Source organism: Bison bison, unplaced genomic scaffold (assembly GCF_000754665.1).
Source record: "Bison bison bison isolate TAMUID 2011002044 unplaced genomic scaffold, Bison_UMD1.0 scf7180017860456, whole genome shotgun sequence".
NCBI lineage: Eukaryota > Metazoa > Chordata > Mammalia > Artiodactyla > Bovidae > Bison > Bison bison.
The window spans coordinates 2,072,865-2,093,599 of record NW_011491028.1 but is presented as its reverse complement, the minus strand read 5'-3'; the positions used below and the strand labels follow the sequence as shown (position 1 = coordinate 2,093,599).

Here is a 20,735-nt window from a genome sequence, read left to right as displayed (position 1 = left end):
ATGACCAACCTAGATAGCATATTCAAAAGCAGAGACATTACTTTGCCAACAAAGGTCCATCTAGTCAAGGCTGTGGTTTTTCCAGTAGTCATGTATGGATGTGAGAGTTGGACTGTGAAGAAAGCTGAGCACTGAAGAATTGATGCTTTTGAACTGTGGTGTTGGAGAAGACTCTTGAGAGTCCCTTGGACTGCAAGGAGATCGAACTAGTCCATTCTAAAGGAGATTCAGTCCTGGGTGTTCTTTGGAAGGAATGATGCTAAAGCTGAAACTCCAGTACTTTGGCCACCTCATGCAAAGAGTTGACTCATTGGAAAAGACTCTGATGCTGGGAGGGATTGGGGGCAGGAGGAGAAGGGGACAACAGAGGATGAGATGGCTGGATGGCATCACCGACTCGACGGACATGAGTTTGAGTGAACTCCGGGAGTTGGTGATGGACAGGGAGGCCTGGTGTGCTGCAATTCATGGGGTCACAAAGAGTTGGACACGACTGAGCGACTGAACTGAACTGAACAGTTCCCCCAGTTATAAACTACGAATAGTAAAAGCACAGTTGACCCTAGAACAACATGTGTTTGAACTGTGGGGGTCCACATACATGCAGATTTTTTTCACTAAATATGACTGTCCAGTACTATAAGTAATGCAAGGTCAGTTGAACCTGTGGTTCCAAATCTATGGATGCCAGGACCTCCTGTAAACTTGTGCAGTAGTGGTTTTGATTGTGGGGTTTTGATTGCATGGAGAGTCAGTGCCCCTAACACCTGCTGTTGTTCAAGGGTCAACCGTAATAGTAGTGACCTCAGAGGGTCAACTGTAATAGTAGTGGCCTCAGAGGTTTAAACAGATGCACTTAGCCTGGCACAGTCAGCCTTAATATGTTGAAGGTATTACTGTTGCTTCTCTCAATTGCCTACAAGTACCCTGTGAAAAGAAATTATGAATATATTATTAGCCTTTACTAGACAGAGGATGAGATGACTGGATGGCATCACCAACTCAATGGACATGAGTTTGTGCAAACTCATGTTTGGAGATAGTGAAGGACAGGAAAGTCTGGGGTGCTGTAGCCCATGGGGTCACAAAGAACTGGACATGACTTGGTGACTGAACAGCAACAGCCTTTCTTACAGTCTAAAGTAATAAAAGTTCACAAACTAGAGACTAATTTAAAGCAATGGACAAGCACTGATTTCTTCCATATAATGATAGCTAAATAGATCAAGGAGAAAAAGGAGAAGACACTTCCCACATGGGTAGAAATGAGAATGACTGAGGCTCTGGACTAGAGAGATCTCAGTTGAGAATGTGATCGTACAGAATCTTAGAGTTAGGTAGAAGCCAAAAAATCAATATTGTTCAAGCACCAAATCAAAGCATGAATATTTACAATATCTTAACTAATTTCTTATATACTGCAGTTTTTCAAATATGTATGATATCTATCCATACTTAACATTATATACTATATTTTGCTATCTGTGATGCTTGCCATGGCTGTCAACTCAAAGTCACCTCTTCAGCTAAAACTTTCCTAACCACTTTGGCTAAAGTAGTCCACCAGTCCTCGGCAGCCTTGATCATATTACATGATTTTATTTCCTTCATACTTTCAGCAGAGTTTCCCAAGTCCTATCCCAGTTACTCTACAGGAGAATTTCCCAGACTCAGCACTACTGACATCTGGTACTGGATGAATTGTTGTAAAGCTGTCCTATGCATTGTAGACTGTTTAATAGCACCCTGGCCCCTACCCATTAGAGGCCAGTGGCAGCCTTCTGTTAACCTCACTCAATATTATAACCAGCATAGATGTCTCCAGACATTACAAAATGCCTCCTCAGCCATTCAGATGGAGAGTCCAGTAGGACCTGGGACAGTCAAAATCCCTGACCAGTCAACTCTAGTCATAAGGAGTTTTATTTGTTAACCTCAATATGTGTGTAGGATAAACATTTTCCATTATGTGTCAACATGTGAAAGGGGTTGGTAAGCACTGATGATGGACATCTGAAATGATGTTTGCATGCCACTAATTTTACAATAATTATACAATTTAAGACCTACACCACTACAAGAGGCAGATACTGCTTTATCCCTATTCATCAGTGATGGGTTAAATCCTTCATCCAGGCTATTTTTAGAGATGGAGTTCCCCATCCTTTGAACACAGAAAGTTGTGTCCACTAAGTTAAAAAGGAATCCAATACCTTCCCCCAAAGTCTTCTCCAGGGCAAATTTATAAGTTATTTCAATTGTTTTCTTCCCTTGTTTCCAGCAATATTGCCTACATTCTGCCCTGTCTTCACCATCCTATCCTTCTGTTCCTTCCTTCTGTATTTGTTTTTCTTTTTAATCATGTGCAAAACTATATTCTCCTCTGTTACCTAATTTTAGTGGACTCCATCCATTATTCCAACCTGTTTAGATATTTTGGGTCTTTGTCAGGTATAGGGCTACTGGTTTAACTCAAGTGAGGAAGTTGAATAAAATGAAAACTGAATATTTTGTAGACTATGGTATAGATTATACAAATAAGCAAAATACGTAATTTAAAGAGATACAAATCAAGTTCTAGACCGTTTTTCAAAGAAGTTGCACCATTTTACAATCCCACAAGCAACATACGAGAGTTACAATTTCTCTACATCCTCACCAAGATTTGTCATTGTCTTTTATTCTAGCCATCTTTAAGGGTATGAAGTGGTGCATAATTAGGGTTCTTATTTTTGTTTCCTTGATGATTGCTAATAATAATCCAATAAGAAACATGTACTTATTGGATTTTTTTGTATCTCCTTTTGAAAAATATCTATTCACTCATTTTTATCTATTAACTTTTAAAATCCACTCATTTTTAAATTGACCTATTTATCATTTTATTATCAAATTGTAAGTGTTCTTTATATATTCTAGATATGTCTTATGATAATCTTATGTATCAACTTAGCTGGGCCATAGTGCTCAGATATTTGATCAAACATTATTCTGAATTGTGTGTGTGTTATAAGATTAACACTTCAGCAAGTGAACTTTGAGACTAGATTACTCAAAACTCATTGATTTAAATGTTAAAGTGGATTACCATCCATAATGTGTGTGGGCCTCATTCAATCAAATGAAGATCTTAAAGGAACAAAGACTGACATTCCCCAAGCAAGAAGGAATTCTGCCAGCAGATGGCATTGAACTTGAACTGCAACATTAGCTTTTCCATGGCCTGCCAGTTTATTCTGCAGATTTTGAAATGGCCAGCATCCATAATTCAGGAGCCAATTCCTTAAAATAAATCTCTCTTTCTACACATGCACATCTTACTGGTTCTGTTTTCTCTGGAGAACTCTGACTAATACAACTACCTTATCACGTTTATAATTTGCAAATATATTCTCCCATTACATTTACTTGTATAACAGAATAAGATAGGCAGATATTCATATGAACTGAAAGTTTGTCTTTACTTTTTAATCTCTCCAGTCTGCCACAAAAATACAAACATACACCCTTCTACTTCTTCCTCCTTCAGAAGCAGTCATTTGCCCTGTAGATGTGAAAACCCAAAAAGAATCAAAAGGGAACAGGTAGATCTAAACAGATAATTGTCCAAATTAAGAGTCCTTCAGGCCAAATCAACTGGAAAAGAATGGGTACTTAAAATTCCCTCCAACTTGGCTCTGAATAGCAAGAATCAAAAAGTTTAGTCACAACAATAGATTTTGAAGAGAATTAATAATGTTTCTGTCTACTTCCCTGGGTTGGGAATATCCCCTGGAGAAGGAAATGGCAACCCACTCCAGTACTCTTGCTTGGAAAATCCCTTGGACAGAGGAGCCTGTAAGGCTATACAGTACATGGGATTGCAAAGAGACAGACACAACTGAGTGACTTTACTTTTTACTTTTACTACTACACTAGCTTCTTTCGAAAGAGTCTAGACCTGTTTAGAATGATAAAAAGAGAAAGTTTCAGAGTATTCCAATAACTCTTCAAGTGTAGTACTTATTCCTTGTATTACTCACAACTGGAGAGAATGCAAAGGAATTTGAGAAGATGTCAACATGACATGGTGACATCAAGGAACAGTTGCACAGCTAAAACGATGCATATTGAATCAGCCATGGGGTACCTTGTGTTACATTAACCTCCTTTTCCAATAATGATCCCTGGATTGTGATCCAGTATTTGCTTTTTAGCATATTATCAAGCAATGGTAAGATGAAAAAAAAAAAAAAAAAAAAACAGTTTTCTCTCCCTGCCTCTTTTCTGTTTCTATTTTTCTCATCCTGTCTTCTTCAATATTTCAAAAACTTGGAGGAGTATTATTTGTTCAAGATCTTGTCAGGGCCATAACCGTATAAATATCCCCAAACTGAAAACATAAATAAATGCCCTGTATAAGGACACAAACCAGAACAATCCATTATTTAGACTCAAATGTATCTAAGATGTAATCACATAAAGCTGCAGACCCAAAGGTAGAGAGCTCTTAAAAAGCTGGTGAAGCAGAAATATTTCTCTCTCTTTTTTTTTTTTGACGAGGTAAGGTGCACTGTTTTTTTTTAAAATAGAAATGTATTTATTTTAATTGAGGGCTAATTACTTTACAATATTGTATTGGTTTTGCCATATATCAACATGAATCCACCATGGGTGTACACGTGTTCCCCATCCTGAAGCCCATTCCCACCTCCCTCCCCAAACCATCCCTCTAGGTTATCCCAGTGCACCAGCCCCGAGCATCCTGTATCATGCATCGAACCTGGACTGGCGATTCGTTTCACATGTTTTCACATACATGTTTCAATGCCATTCTCCCAAATCTTCCCACCCTCACCCTCTCCCACAGAGTCCAAAAGACTGTTCAATACATCTGTGTCTCTTTTGCTGTCTCGTATACAGGGTTATTGTTACCATCTTTCTAAATTCCATATATATGCTTTAGTATACTGTATTGGTGTTTTTCTTTCAGGCTTAGTTCACTCTGTATAATAGGCTCCAGTTTCATCCACCTCATTAGAACTGATTCAAATGCATTCTTTTTAATGGCTGATAATAATCCATTGTGTATATGTACCACAGCTTTCTTATCCATTCGTCCACTGATGGACATCTAGGTTGCTTCCATGTCCTGGCTATTATACACAGTGCTGAGATGAACATTGGGGTACACGTGTCTCTTTCAATTCTGGTTTCCTCAGTGTGTATGCCCAGCAGTGGGACTGCTGAGTCATATGGCAGTTTCTCATTCTAAAACAACCGAATCCAGTGTTTCATGAGCGAACTGGATATGAAACAGATTTCAGTGTAACCAAAGAAGTGATTCTCACATGTTTTATTTTCTATTTAAAAATCAGGAGACTTAAATATAGCACCCATGTCCCACTTCTATTTACAAAGAAAGAATGAGCTATACCAGTGGTAAAAAGCGAACTTGTTGGCTTAACTTGATTGTTCAATCTAATGTCTTCAGTAAAAATATGGTTTTACTTGAGTTATTTAAGCCTTTTCACCCTCATTGGTGAAAGCATAACTCCTTCCCAAATTAATTTTCAAGCTTCTTTGTAACATGATATGAGGTTAATCTCTGCTCCTCCTCTCTATAAGAAACTGTTTTTATTTGTTGTTTCCTTTGAAGATCTCACCACAGTTCTAATATGCGGATATATATTAGACACTGAGTTATTTACAGTGGCTTTCCTCCATTGTGTTTGGGTAGGTAGTCACCGAAGGAAGCTATTTCTCAGGTGGAGATTAGCTACAGGTTCTTCCATCCATCTGAAAAATGTAATTCATCTACAGAGACTAATTATGTGTGTATAAAGGAAGAAGGAAAGTGTTAGGTTGCTATAGTAAGAAAAAAAGATTAGATCCTATTTATAATTTCACAGCTCTTTTCATTTACCCATAAGAACTTCCTAGGCTTTCAGACTAGATTTCATATTTGACTAATTCATTCAACATGAATGAATTCAACATAGTTTTCACTGTATTATACAGAATAGTATAGAAGTTAATGAAACTAGTTTACAAAGTCAGATCTTGCTATTCCCTACATGTGCCTAAAAATTCTCCTATAATTTATTTTACAAACTATAAAATAACTTATTTAGCAAAACAAATCTGAAGCTCTTAAAATGATCTCCACTAATTATTAAGACTTACTTTAAGTCAGATACGAGATGAGAACATACATATAGAGAACATTTAGAGAACATTGTCACTATAGTGACAATGAAGGTGACTATTTAGAGAATCAATTAATTGCTTCAACTTCTCTTGCAAAACACAACTTAAGAAAATGTTGGAATTGTTGCTCTTGATCTGGATAGACCTTTGACTAAGAACCTCTTGATACCTATGCATAAACACAACTTCTCAAAGGAACTAGAGGAAATTTTCCCATGTTCCTGAAAAAGTCATGAGAGATTCAATAAAGAAAATACTTGTACTATGTGATATGAAGGAAACAAAGAAAGGGGCACTAAATTACAACACTAAGAATAAGGATATTTGTTCCTGGTTTATAAGCTTATAAGGAAGAACAGATAAATGGGCACATCTACACTAGAAATTATGGAAGAGGTAAGTGGGGGCGGGGTGTGGGCAGTGGCAGAGATTGCTCATATAATGGTTTCTTTTTCAATTTTAGAGTAGGATGCCCCAAGCATCACGTATTTGTCCTCCAGTCACAAATACCCTCCTAAATCACTTACCCAATAACGTTATGTCCGTTCCTTTCATTATGTTTCCTTTTTTGGGGTTCACTCTCAGTCCTTGCGTACCCTGCCCCTATTCTTTAAAAATGTTCCCCTCATGCTGGAAGTTTTGTTTCATAATGAATGGAATGAAACAGTCAATAAGAAAGTACATCCACATACAAATGTCTACCCTCATCTGGGGCTATTTTGTCTAAATAATCGATCTGTCCCTCTATAATCCATTCTTCTCACAGAGAGCTATCATTTAAACACAACCCAAATCATGTCATTTTATGGCTTAGAACCCTCAAAACCTTCCCATTGCACTTAAAAGCCTTATCATAACTCCTTATCACAATCAGCAAAGTCTCCTGCCACCGGCCTTGGCTATTTTCTTTAGCCTCATTTCACTGTAGTTTTTTTTTTCCTATTCCTTAAGAACAGCAAACTCATTCCTAGTTTAGGACATTATGCTTTCTCTTCTCTCTGTCCTGTACACATGGCATCCTGTATCTGCTTTTAGATTTCAGCTTGAGACCAGAGAGGTCTTCCCTCCCTAACCCAATACAGAATGGCCTTCTCACTCAATGCTATTTTGATGCCATTTCCTTGTGTCTCATCTGTACCTTCCACTGAAACATGCTTTGGGTGGACAAGCTCCTGAATCCCAGAGTTTGGAACGATTACTGGCACGTGGCAGATGTTCCATAAATATTTGTTTTAACAAGGCTATAAGCTTCTTTGTTGAACACAATGATTATACAGGCTTTCTTTTCAAAACTATCTGGGATTCTTTCCTTTTCTTGTAGATGTTGTAGGAAGAAAGACAGCTCAATTATTATGTAAGCACATTTCCTTTAATGTTAAGTGACATTGGTATTGCTTTTGTTCTTCCAAATTTGCTTCACTCTATCTGATACATAATTTAATCTAATTTCTCATTGTGCTTGTTTATTCAACTTGAACACTTTTGTGCATTGGGTAGTATATTCATACGTCTAACTTCATATTTTGGCTGTTTACTTCATTTGTATGTCTTCAGAGCAAATGTGTGGGCACTTAATCATCTGTTTCTATTTTCATGCAGTTTTGCTGTAGACTGTACTGTGGCTTGTATAACATAAATTAAGGCATCTTCTGATGTGAAAATCGGACATAAAATACTAAAATATTTCTTTGGTCAAAATTATTTATAGAGCTATGGCTATTGTTTTGCAAAACATAGCAAATGCTTCCACAGCTGTGGAAAAGAAAGAAAATGATTAAAGCATTTCATGGGGTTTTATTTTATTTTATTTTGGACAAGCTTGATTGGGCCAGTGATTTTGTACTTTATTTCATTTTGTTTAGAAAAAAAGAAAAAGGTCATCAGAGAGTTCTTCAGTGTATTCAACAAGGAAAAGGACTTGGGAAAGCAGCTTTTCGTTTACAGAGGTTGCAAGTACAGTGGTTGGCATATTCAGAAAGAAAGGAAGCCAGTAATTTTTTCTCATGGATCTTTTATATTTTAACATAGGAATCAAATGTTACTTCTGTTTTACTTTGTGTTCCCATATAAGATGAGAGAGAACAGTAAATCCTAGGAGAGCTCACTCTGATAAAAAGACTCTTAAGAATTTGTGGACATAAACCTTTGAAATTCTATGTATCATAGTATCATATAATTACTGGTATTGTGAGTGGTGGTGGTTTAGTCGCTAAGTCGTGTCCGACTCTTGTGACCCCATGGACTGTAGCCCGCCAGGGTCCTCTGGCCATGCAATTTTCCAGGCAAAAATACTGTACTGAATTGCCATTTCCTTCTCCAGGGGATCTTTCTGACCCAGGAATCGAACCTGTGTCTCCTGCATTTCAGGCACATTCTTTACTGACTGAGTTATGAGGTATTGTGAGTACTTAGAGACAAAAACTTTTTTAATATCTTTCTGGTTTCTCTCTATGATAGCGCAACTCCAAAAATTCTTCAGCCTCCTGAGACTAAAATCCATTGATCCCAGTCACTCACTGACCCTTGTTCCTTTCAGCATCCCTCTCCTTCTTGCCCAATCGAAATTCCAGGAGCAGTCTCTATAATCCTTCCTTCACATGCATCTTCAACCCCTTTTCCCTGTTTCAACCACTCAGCTTTTCCTGGCAAAATACCAGTCCTGGTTAAATCCCATTCTCTATCTACTTGGGACTTGAATCCAGAGAAATAAATGGGGCTGAAAAAGCACACAAGAGCAAATGGGCTGGTAAGCAAGACAGACTGAACAGCCCCCTCACTTTGACTAAACTTTAGATAGGCTTCTCTCTAACACTATTAGGCTCCTGATCTCCCTGTTCTTAGGGTGTTTACTTCAGAAAATTTTCAAATGTAAATTCTCAATTTGCCTGTTTTGAGATACAGATCTTCTTCTAGGCTGATGATCTCCTGTTTTACAGCTCAGGAATGTCTTTCTCAAGGACTAAATAAGGACAAAAATCCTTCCTACCCAGGAAGGTAGAGCTAGGATGAAAATCAGGAAATATATAATCCCAAACCCCTCTCTCCTCGATGAATATTCTGCCCATTTATTTTCACACCTCATATAACCAACTTGCCAAAGAAACTCAGGGCAACTGCCCACCTGGGTCCTAGCTCTTCCCTTGAGAGCTTAATAACTCTTCACTTTTCTTTCTTGACTTCCATCTCATTTCTGAATTCTTTCTGCAATGAGATAAGAACCTACTCTGGGGCAACGCCCCTACTGGAATATTTTTCCACCACTCACTCCAGTGCTTTAAAAATTCTCCCATCCTTTGGTACAACCGAGTGGAGTCTGATCTACCTGTCTTCTCATACATCCTGGCTGAACTCTTTTTGCCTGTTTAATTGAGATTTGGGATTGGTAATGTCAAACAGTGCCTGAATGATGACTGGCAATCATACTGTGCCTTCCTAGTCCATTTCCTCTTCTACTTTTCTCATACCTTCTCTTCTGTCTTCAAACCTCTCAAACATCTGCCCCATAGTTGATGGTCTTGCTTTCTAGGTCACTGAGAAAATAGATGTCAGAACAGATTTGCCACAGAGCCAGCCACTCCATCAACCTCCCTACCTGCATAATTGCCCGGGTACGGTGCCTTCCTTGTTTCTATAGGCACCAGGGACCCTATACTCTTGTGTTCACTCAAGACACTACTTGTGTAAACCTCCTGCCTTTCTCCTGCTTCAGTATTTCCTGTGCTTTATAGGTGCAGAGAAAAAGAAGTAAGAGTGATACTTCCACGTTCACACATACAGTTACACGCATAAAATACTCATCTGCTAAAAAATACGTACCCAACCTGCTATTTCATGTTAGAAATTTGCTAATTTATATCTTCAGAGTAGCAGTGACTACAGTGGTGCTTATCACCAATTGAAATAAGAGATATATATGCCATCTCCCTGTCTTGGAAATCAAAGTAACAATATGTTTGCCACAGTAAAAAAATTTCCTTCTGCTATAGTTAAGTTCATTTTCACATTTCTAATTGTGTATAAATGTCAGATATGCTAAAGCTGCTTTTATTTGAAGCCAAATATATATCTCATCCCAGTGCTCAAAAAAATGTAAAAGGTCTCTGCAGTTTGTGACTTGTCATTGCACAGCTGTGATGGGTTGAGTCCCATCTCAAAAAGTTCAAGGACTAAAAACAATTACCTCTTCAAGGACATCAGCAAGCTTACTGAGGATCTCTTCAGGAAGGCTCTGGAATGTTGGAACGCTGAAAAACAATACAGAGATGATGCTGAAGGCATGTACTGCAGCTCACTTTTATAAATAAAACAGCAATATATCTGAATGAACATGCAAAAAGATTTCTTAACTAAGAATCTGCAGATGAAGATCATAGCAATAACTTAGGCATAATCTGATGACTAACAGGGGAAAGACATGATGTACAAGAAAGAATTGGAGGTTGGACAGAACTGAGTTCAAATTTCACTTGCATTTCCTTGTGTGACCTTGAATGCCTCAGTCACAACAGGGAGAAAACCACTCTCTCCCTTATCAGCCTGCAGTCACCAGATTCCTTCCAGTTCCATCACCCTCTCCAGGAACTCCGCCTACATATACATACTCTCTGTCTCCCCTTTCAACAGGCCAACTGCTACCCATCTTTTAAGACACAGCTCTACTGACAACACGTTCAGCACTACAAGCATGCATTCAGTAACACTGGAAGTTTCCCACTTTCATCAATCTCTCCCCAGCTAGATAAGGTCTGCCTATTATGATCTCTTTTATCCCTTTCTGCAATTGTAATTAGATTATTAGTCAGATATTTGCTACTGGCCATCCTCACTGCCAAAATCAAATGCCACAAAAATAAGACCTGTATCTATTTTGCTCAGTTCCTATATTTCTGGTGATTTGTTAATAACAACTCAAGAACATGTGTCGAATAAAGTTATGAAATGGATATACAAATGCTTCCTAGGACAGTTATAGGGATCAGATCAGACAGGATGGAGAAAAAATGTCCAGATTCATAGCAGTTCCTGAAAAATGTCTTCTCAGCTTCTTATTAGGGAAACTCATAGACCAGCAAGGAAATATTGAATTATGTTGGATATACAAATCAATGAAACTTATTTTCTATGGATAATGATAGCAGCTTTAAAAGAAAAAAAAAAAAACTCATTAACATAAAATTCTTGAAAATCCACTCCACTAGAAAATCTAACTGGGATGTGGAACTAAATTCTCATGTAACCCTATTTCAATCTTGAGTAGAGAAAAGACTATAAATGAGTGAATATACATTTGTATGTAAGGTATTTTATTAAAGACTGATCTTCAGATAAACTCAATCTTTAGGTAATCTGCTACAGAACAAACATATTTAAATGAGTTAGATGAGTTGGATGAGATTTATCTTTGGTTTGTTGCTAGAGGACAATGGTTTTGGCTTGATCAGAATAATACAATGTAAGAAGCCAGAACATAGTGTTTGGATATAAGCATGAAAGTTTTACTGTTAATTTGTCACTCTGATTCCCATTACTTAGTGTAAAGCCTATTGATAAAATCCTAAGGTTTTATGCAGAGGTAAAACAATTCATCCAGGACCATCTGTTCTACCAGATTTACTGCTATGGTCTGAGCCACGTGGGTTTTAATTTCCAGAAGGCAGTCTATTTCAGCAGCTGGATGAAATACATCAGAGAAAGAGAGGAAGACAGAGGAAGCTGTTTCCATGAGTTATGCAGGTTGAAAAAGCTAGTCCTTCCGTGTTCTTTTAATGAGCTATATATTTCAGTTTCTTCTGAGATGTAAGAATAATTAGAATATTTCTATCCCAGTGGGTATTTATGAAAAACACAAACTACAACTGAGTTTCCTCATTTTATTGTAATTGGCTGCCATCTTTAGAGAGCCCTAATACTTCTGTGCCAAGTCTATGTCAAGCCACTCTATATTTTCAATTTCATGAGCATTCTTAGTCATGAGAAAAAAAAAAATATTTGCATGACTATGTACCCACTAAAGAAAACAAAAACGTTAAGTTTTAGGAGGGCATTTTAATAAATTATTTTTTACAATTTTACTTCGTTTTTAAAAATTCAGCTTTATTTAGGTATAATTGACAAAAATGTAAGATATTTAAAGTGAAAACAGTGAAACAACTCCTCTCATCCAGTTAACCTAGTCAATTAACACATTTGTCACCTCGTATATTTATTCTTATGTACTTTTCAAACTTACAAGTTCTACTCTCTTTGTAAACTTCAGTTATACAGTATAGTGCTATCAACTATGGTTAGAAGCTGAAACTCTGTAATCTATTCCCCCTACTTCTCAGTCCCTGACAACTACTGTTCTATGTTCTTATGAGTTCTTCATTTAGATTCCACATATAGGTGATGCCGTGAAGTAATTTTCTCCCTCTGTCTAGCATAATGTCCTCAAGGTCACCCATGTAGTAGAAAACAAAATAGCTGGATTTCCTTCTAATGTATTATTTTATATTATACAATAATATTCCATTGTTTGTGTGTGTGTGTATGTACGTATATACACACATGGACTTCCCTGGTGGTTCAGTGGTAAAGAATCCCACTACAATGCAGGAAAAACAGGAGATGTGGGTCTGATCCCTCGATGGGGGAAGATCCTCTGGAGGAGGGCATGGCAACCCACTCCAGCATTCTTGCCTGAAGAATTCCATAGACAGAGGAGCCTGGTGGGCTACAGTCCACAGAGTCACAAAGTGTCAGACACAATTAAAGTGACTGAGCATGCACATATGTACACACACACACATGATCTTCACACACACACACACATACATATACATGATCTTTTACAATTTTAAATGCTTCAAAACATTCAGTGCCATTTATTACCAATAAAAATTAAGGATGATTTTAAAGAAGAAACACTAAAGAATTCTTGGTAACAATTTAAGCACTTTCAGATCTAACAAAATGGAAATCAATTAACAGGAAATAAACAGACTTATCAAAGAACCATTGTTATAGTCATCCCTGTTATAGCTAAAATAACTAGGATCTTGAGACTCTTGTAGAGGTCATAACACAGTACAGATAAGAAAGAAAAAGGAAGAACATTTTTATCTGAATGACTATCATGCTGATGACTTGTTGAGCTACCCACCCCACAGCGGGCTTCCCTGGTGTTTCAGATGATAAAAAATACACCTGCAATGCAGGAGACCTGGGTTCAATCCCTGAGTTGGGAAGATCCCCTGGAGGAGAAGGACATGGCAACCCACTCCAGTATTATTGCCTGGAGAATCTCCATGGACAGAGGAGCCTGGCGGACTACAGTCCATGGGTTGCAAAGAGTCAGACACGACTGAGTCACTAAGAACAGCAGAAGAGCATACTTCACAATAAAATTATTTTAAAATACCTGGTGTAAGTTTTAAAACCATGCCATATTCTTTTAATGACTTAGAAGTGAAGCAATAATATGAATAACCTTTGATTCAGTGACTTCATTTATTAACTAACTTTTTACTATGAAAAATGTCAAATAAATGGAAAGGCTGAAAGAAGAGCTCAAGAATCACCTGTATCCCCACCACCTAGATTAGCAACTGTTAACACTGTGCCATCTTTATCTGCCTTCAATCCATCTAACTTTATATGCATATTGATAAATAGGTTTACAGATATTTTTGATGATAATCTGAAAGCAAATTATAGGTTTCATGAAATTCCATCCCAAATATTTGAGCATACAGATGTAAAAATAAGAACAATTTAAAAATACTATTATGTTACTTCTGATATCATTTTGTGCCCAATTATTCAAAATTTAAAGAAAAGGAAACAAATTTTTCATGTAAACATGATAAAGTTTTTAAGCTTAAAATTGTTTGGTACACCTTTTCAAAGTGCAAATGAAGAAGCAAGTGAAGCACCTGACGGAATGAGCTACCAAACTGCATTGACTGGAGAAGTCACATCATCAGTTCAGTTCAGTCGCTCAGTCGTGTCCAACTCTTTGCAACACCATGAATCGCAGCACACCAGGCCTCCCTGTCCATCAACAACTCCCGGGGTTCACTCAGACTCAGGTCCATCAAGTCAGTGATGCCATCCAGCCATCTCATCCTCTGGCGTCCCCTTCTCCTCCTGCCTCCAATCCCTCCCAGCATCAGAGTCTTTTCCAATGAGTCAACTCTTCGCATGAGGTGGCCAAAGTACTGGAGTTTCAGCTTTAGCATCATTCCTTCCAAAGAAATCCCAGGGCTGATCTCCTTCAGAATGGACTGGTTGGATCTCCTTGCAGTCCAAGGGACTCTCAAGAGTCTTCTCCAACACCACAGTTCAAAAGCATCAATTCTTCGGCACTCAGCTTTCTTCACAGTCCAACTCTCACATCCATACGTGGCTATTGGAAAAACCATAGCCTTGACTAGACGGACCTTTGTTGGCAAAGTAATGTCTCTGCTTTTCAATATGCTATCTAGTTTGGTCATAACTTTTCTTCCAAGGAGTAAGCATCTTTTAGGAGGCCAAAAAATAAAGTCTTGGAGAACTGACTTTGCTGAATGACTGCTGGAGAAGCCAGTAAAAGAAATTATTGTACTGCCTCTTTTCAAAGACACTGTACTTTGCTGAATTAAAGATTTTGCTGCAACCACAAAGATGGGTGAAAATCTTGTCCACAGAGTTGCACTTTTGCCTTATAAATGGATTAATCAGGCATGGCGGGACTAGCTCTTTGGCTGCTATTCATTTGACATCAGAATCAACCAATCATTAAAGTTGACTGCATATGAATACTTGGTAATAAACACGAGTGGTGCTGAACTACATAGCTGGAATAACTTTTCAAGTGGAAGAACTATTGGAACTGAGTGGGGCCCTATGGAGCTCCATGGCATGGAGGTCTTTTTTTTGTCCCTGTTCCCTGTAGACAAAACTCATGACCTTTCTTGAGTTCCAAAGGGAAGTTTCTAACAGTTGCTCTTCAAGAAAATTGGAGACATCAAGGGAATATTTCATGTAGAGATAGGCACAATAAAGGAGAAAAATAGCAAGTATCTAATAGAGGCAGAAGAGATTAAGAAGAGGGGGCAAGAATACACAGAACTATACAAAAAAAAATCTTAATGACCTGGATAACCATGATGGTGTAGTCACTCATCTAGAGCCAGATATCCTGGAATGAGAAGTCAAGTGGACCTTTGGAAGCATTGCTATGAACAAAGCTAGTGGAGGTGATGGGATTCCAGCTGAGCTATTTCAGATCCTAAAAGATGATGCTGTGAAAGTGCTGCACTCAAGAAGATAGCACATTTGAAAAACTCAGCAGTGGCCACAGGACTGGAAAAGGTTAGTTTTCATTCCAATCCCAAAGAAGGGCAATGTCAAAGAGTGTTCTAACTAATGCACAACTGTGCTCATTTCACATGCTAGCAAGGTTATGCTGAAAATCCTTCAAGCTAGGCTTCAGCAGTACATGAACTGAAAACTTCCAGAGGTACAAACTGGGTTTAGAAAGGGCAGAGGAATAAGAGATCAAATTGCCAACATTCGTTGGAGCACAGAAAAGCAAGGGAATTTGAGAAGAACAATTAGTTCTGCTTCATTGACTACACCAAAGCCTTTGACTGTGTGGATCACAATAAACTGTAGAAAATTCTCAAAGAGATAAGGATACCAGATGACCTTAGTTGCCTCCTGAGAAGCCTATATGCAGGTCAAGAAACAACAGTTAGAACCAGACATGGCACAATGGACTGGTTCAAAATTGGGAAAGCAGTAAGTCAAGGCTATATATTGTCACCCTGCTTATTTAACTTCTATGCAGAGTACATCATACAAGATGCTAGACTGGAAGAATCACAAAGTGGAATCCAGATTGCTGGGAGAAATATCAACGACTTCAGATACATAGATGATAGCACCCTAATGGCAGAAACCAAAGATGAACTAAAGAGCCTCTTGATTAAAGTGAAAGAGGAGAGTAAAAAAGCTGGCCTAAAACTCAACATTCAAAAAACTAAGATCATGGCATCCAGCGCCATCACTTCATGGCAAATAGATGGGGGGGAAATGGAAGCAGTAAGAGACTTTATTTTCTTGGGCTCCAAAATCACTGCAGATGGTGACTGTAGCCATGAAATTAAAAGACACTTGCTCCTTGGAAGAAAAGCTATGACCAACCTAGACAGCATATTAAAAAGCAGAGACATTACTTTGCTGACAAAGGTCCATCTATGATTTTTCCAGTAATCATGTATGGATGTGAGATTTGGACCATAAAGAAGGCTGATCACTGATGAGTTGATGCTTTCAAACTATGGTCCTAAAGAAGATTCTGGAGAAGGCAATGGCACCCCACTGTAGTACTTTTGCCTGGAAAATCCCATGGATGGAGGAGCCTGGTGGGCTGCAGTCGATGGGGTCGCGAAGAGTCGGACACAACTGAGCGACTTCACTTTCACTTTTCACTTTCATGCATTGGAGAAGGAAATGGCAACCCACTCTAGTGTTCTTGCCTGGAGAATCTCAGGGACGGGGGAGCCTGGTGGGCTGCCGTCTATGGGGTCGCACAGAGTCAGACATGACTGAAGGGACTCAGCAGCAGCAGCAGCAAAAAAGATTCTTGAGAGTCCCTTGGTCAGCAAGGAGATCCAACCAGTCGATCTTAAGGGAAATCAACCCTGGATATTCCTTAGAAGGATTGAAGCTCTAATACTGAAGGTAAAGCTCTAATACTTTGGTTACGTGACTTGAAGAGTTGACTCACTGGAAAAGACCCTGATGCTGGGGAAGACTGAAGGCAAGAGAAGAAGGGGGCAACAGAGGATGAGACAGTTGGATGGCATCACCAACTCAATGGTCACGAGTTTGAGCAATCTCTGAGAGATAGTGAAGGACAGAGAAGCCTGGCATGCTGCAGTACATTGGGTACAAAGAGTTGTACAGGACAACAACAATAATCAAGAGAGAAGCAGCCAGGAAAACACCAGAGGCAAAATTAAAGGGACCAGAGAAGACCATCAAGATTAGGAGATCAAAGGATTAAAGGCACGCAAGCCCTGTGTGTGTTAAGTCGCTTGTGCGACCCCATGAACTGTAACCCACTAGGCTTCTCTGTCCATGGGATTCAACAGGCAACAATGTGGGTTGCCATGCTCTCCTCCAGGCTCCCCACACACCTAAATCTTGTCAGAGATCCCACCCTTGGACCATTGTTATAAATCCCCTCATCAAATCCTCTGGGCGTTGTGACACATAGTTGTTTCAGGCAGGAACCCACTTTGTCCCCCTTTTTCCAGCAAAGTAATAAAGCTATCCCTTTCTACTTCATCTAAAACTCTGTCTCCAAGGTTCAATCTGGCACTGGTAAACAGAGAGTTGAGCTTTCAGCATTATTATGTTGCACTGGTGGTGCAAAAGCAAAGCCCCCGCAACACAAATTACGGCAGTGACACCAAGTATGTGTGTGCTAAGTCACTTCAATCATGCCCAACTCTTTGCAACCCTATGGACTGTAGCCCACCAGGCTCCTCTATCCATGGGATTCTCCAGGCAACAATGCAGAAGTGGGTTCCCATGCCCTCCTCCAGGGGATCTCCCCAACCCAGAGATTGAACTAGAGTCACGTTATGTGTCTGGAGGTTCCACCGAGACTTGAACTTGGATCACTGGATTCAGAGTCTAGAGTGCTAATCACTACACCATGGAACCCTCGTGTACTAGTCATCATTATATTCTTATACTCACATTATATCCTTTACTCACTATATATGGAATATCAAGTATAGTAGTCAGTATAGTCTTATACACACAGAAAAAATTGATAAAGTAAAAACCTAGTTTTACTTTAAACTGTTTTGGTGAAACATAGTTATTAATTGTATTGAATTTTAACCCTTGAGTACACTTCGTTTTAATATTCTATATGACAAAATGGCAAACATACAGAAAGTGTCTCTGCTGCTTACTGAAGTAAAATGGTTTTCTCAAGAAAAATCCCTTGTATAATTGCTGTAGTTGCAAGCTGAATTAGCCACTTTCTTATACAACATAAGTTTTTACTAGGCAAAAACCATAAACTGTGCTTATTCAGACTTGAGTATTTGGCAGATAATTTTCCCAAAAAAAAACAAAGTGAGACTGTGACTTCAAGGGAAACAACTGCTAGCGTTTGCTGCCAATAATAAAATTCTAAGTTTCAAATGAAAGCTCAAACTTCAGAAAACTTTTATCTGCCACTATGGGCTTAACGATTTTCTAATAATTGAATACTTTTTTGATGGGATCATTGGTGAATGTTGATATTAACAAATGTGATTCTTTTGGTATCATAAATTTTATAATTTCTGAACCAGTATTTTCCAGATGACTAATGTATGATGTTACAAGGTCATGCAGGGAAAGAGCTATTCCAAGTACAAGATGGGTAAACAGATTACAATTTAATAAAGTATGAAAAGTTCATTGATATGGTTTCAGATTTCACATTACAACTAAGTTGTAAGAAAGTACCCTTTGCTGGGCTTTGGTGTAGTGTCAAATAAGAATGTCCACTGTTATCTGAAAAGGCCATTAATATACTCTTCCCTTTTTATGCTCCACATCTTTGTGAGGCTGGTTTTTTTAAATACTTGAACAAAAAAACCCAGAAATTCAACAGATTGAATAATACTGAAGCAGATATGAGAATGCGCTGTCTTCTAAGGCAGATACTGACAGACTTGCAAAAATATAAAAATCGTTTCTTTTCACTGTTTTTTGTTTGTTTTGGAAAATGTTTTCATTAAAATAGGTTATATTAATATGTGAAAAAAATTAAAGTTTTAGTCACTCAGTCATGTCTGACTCTTTGTGACCCCATGGACTATACAGTCCATGGAATTCTACAGGTCAGAATACTGGAGTGGGTACCCTTTTCCTTCTCCAGGGGATCTTCACAACCCAGGTTTCAAATCTAGGTCTCCTGCATTGCAAGCGGATTCTTTACCAGTTGAGCCACAAAGGAGGCCCAAGAGCTTATCCCCATCTTCCCAAACCAGGGTTTGAATCCAGGCCTCCTGCACTGCAGGTAAATTCTTTACTGTCTGAACCACCAGGGAAGACCAAGGTAATATGTGTTATTATTTTTTTGCCCCAAGAATTTTTGTTTGAGTATTTTGTTTGCAACACACTACATTGGAGGAGAAAGAGGCTGAGGATCTCAAAGACACAGAGTTAAAACCACATTTCCCACAGAACTTTGGAACAGCTATGAAGGGGCGTGTGATAAGATTCCCAAGACAAAAAGTAGTACAGAGGTTTCTACAAAGTGATACAAAGCTCAGTTACAAATACATATTCTGGAATTCAGAAACTGATACCTCTCTTAATGAAGGAAAACATTATAGCAAAAAAGAAAAAGTGGTATGCTGAATGAGGAGACAAATCAACAAGCAAAAAGCTTCTAATATTTTGAAAGAAAAACTTCAAAGACAAGTGCTCATTACAATCCATAAGATAAAATCAGTTATTTGGTAGGACTGTCACAAATCTACACACATTTTTTAATTAATTTTTTTAACTGCATCCTATGAGGGTATACTTAGTATTATAGGAAACTGACTTTGTTTCACAGTTACTATATACCAAATTTATATTTCTGAACTTTTTTTAATTACTTAGTAAATACATTTTTTAAAAATATGCTTATTTTTAACTCAATATAGTCAACATCAATAAATAATACCCACATGAGATTTGGAAAGAGTAGACTTAACAGAGGTGGTAAGAAGGGGTTGAGCTCTGCTATATTTGGGGAGTAGAAACAACATGATTTCTTAGAAGGCTAAATGTGGGATAAGAGATAGAGGAGACAAGGATGACTGTACAATGGGAAGGAGCATATAAATGCAGGTTAAATGTTTTTCACATTGAATAAGCAATTTTTTTTTAACCTACTCAGTAGCAAAGTGTTTGATTTTATCAGAAGATCTCAGTTTTTAAATATAACCAGAGAGCATCAGATATATTTTATTTATTTTTATTTTTTATTATAAATTTATTTATTTTAATTGGAGGCTAATTACTTTACAATAATGTATTGGTTTTGCCATATATCAACATGAATCTGCCATGGGTATACACGTGTTCCCCATCCTGAACCCCCCTCCCACCTCCCTCCCCGTATCATCCCTCTGGGTCATCCCAGTGCACCAGCCCCAAGCATCCTGTATCATGCATCGAACTTGGACTGGCGATTCATTTCATATATGATACTATACATGTTTCAATGCCATTCTCCCAAATCATCCCACCCTCTTCCTCTCCCAATAAACACTTCAAGTGTTTATATCTCTTCAATAAACACTTCAAGAATGTCCTAACCTAGAACAAGACATACAGAGTTATATTAATTATTTTTGGGTAGCATTTGGAAAACAATAGCCTCTTCATTATGACATGAGAAATCAGCCTTGTATTTAGTTTAATGACAAGAAAATTGACACATATTGTTTATTTCAGGCTTCCTACAGTTCATACTAACTAAATACATGCAGATGTATCTGGCTTACCAAAGAAAT

The 20,735-nt window shown here is 38.1% G+C and overlaps 1 protein-coding gene and 1 non-coding gene across 4 annotated transcripts in view; both read right to left on the bottom strand.

Annotated features, from left to right (window-relative positions):
• PRKG1 (protein kinase, cGMP-dependent, type I) overlaps positions 1–20,735 on the bottom strand; it is a 1,420,729-nt gene that overhangs the window by 383,846 nt on the left and 1,016,148 nt on the right. For all 3 annotated transcript variants that reach the window (XM_010832219.1, XM_010832218.1, XM_010832220.1), the window contains one exon: positions 10,370–10,433. In XM_010832219.1, coding sequence (XP_010830521.1) covers positions 10,370–10,433 — 64 coding nt within the window. The remainder of the gene's footprint in view (positions 1–10,369; positions 10,434–20,735) is intronic.
• Positions 17,815–17,886, bottom strand: TRNAQ-CUG. The gene has a single exon. It is a non-coding gene; the product is annotated as a tRNA-Gln (tRNA).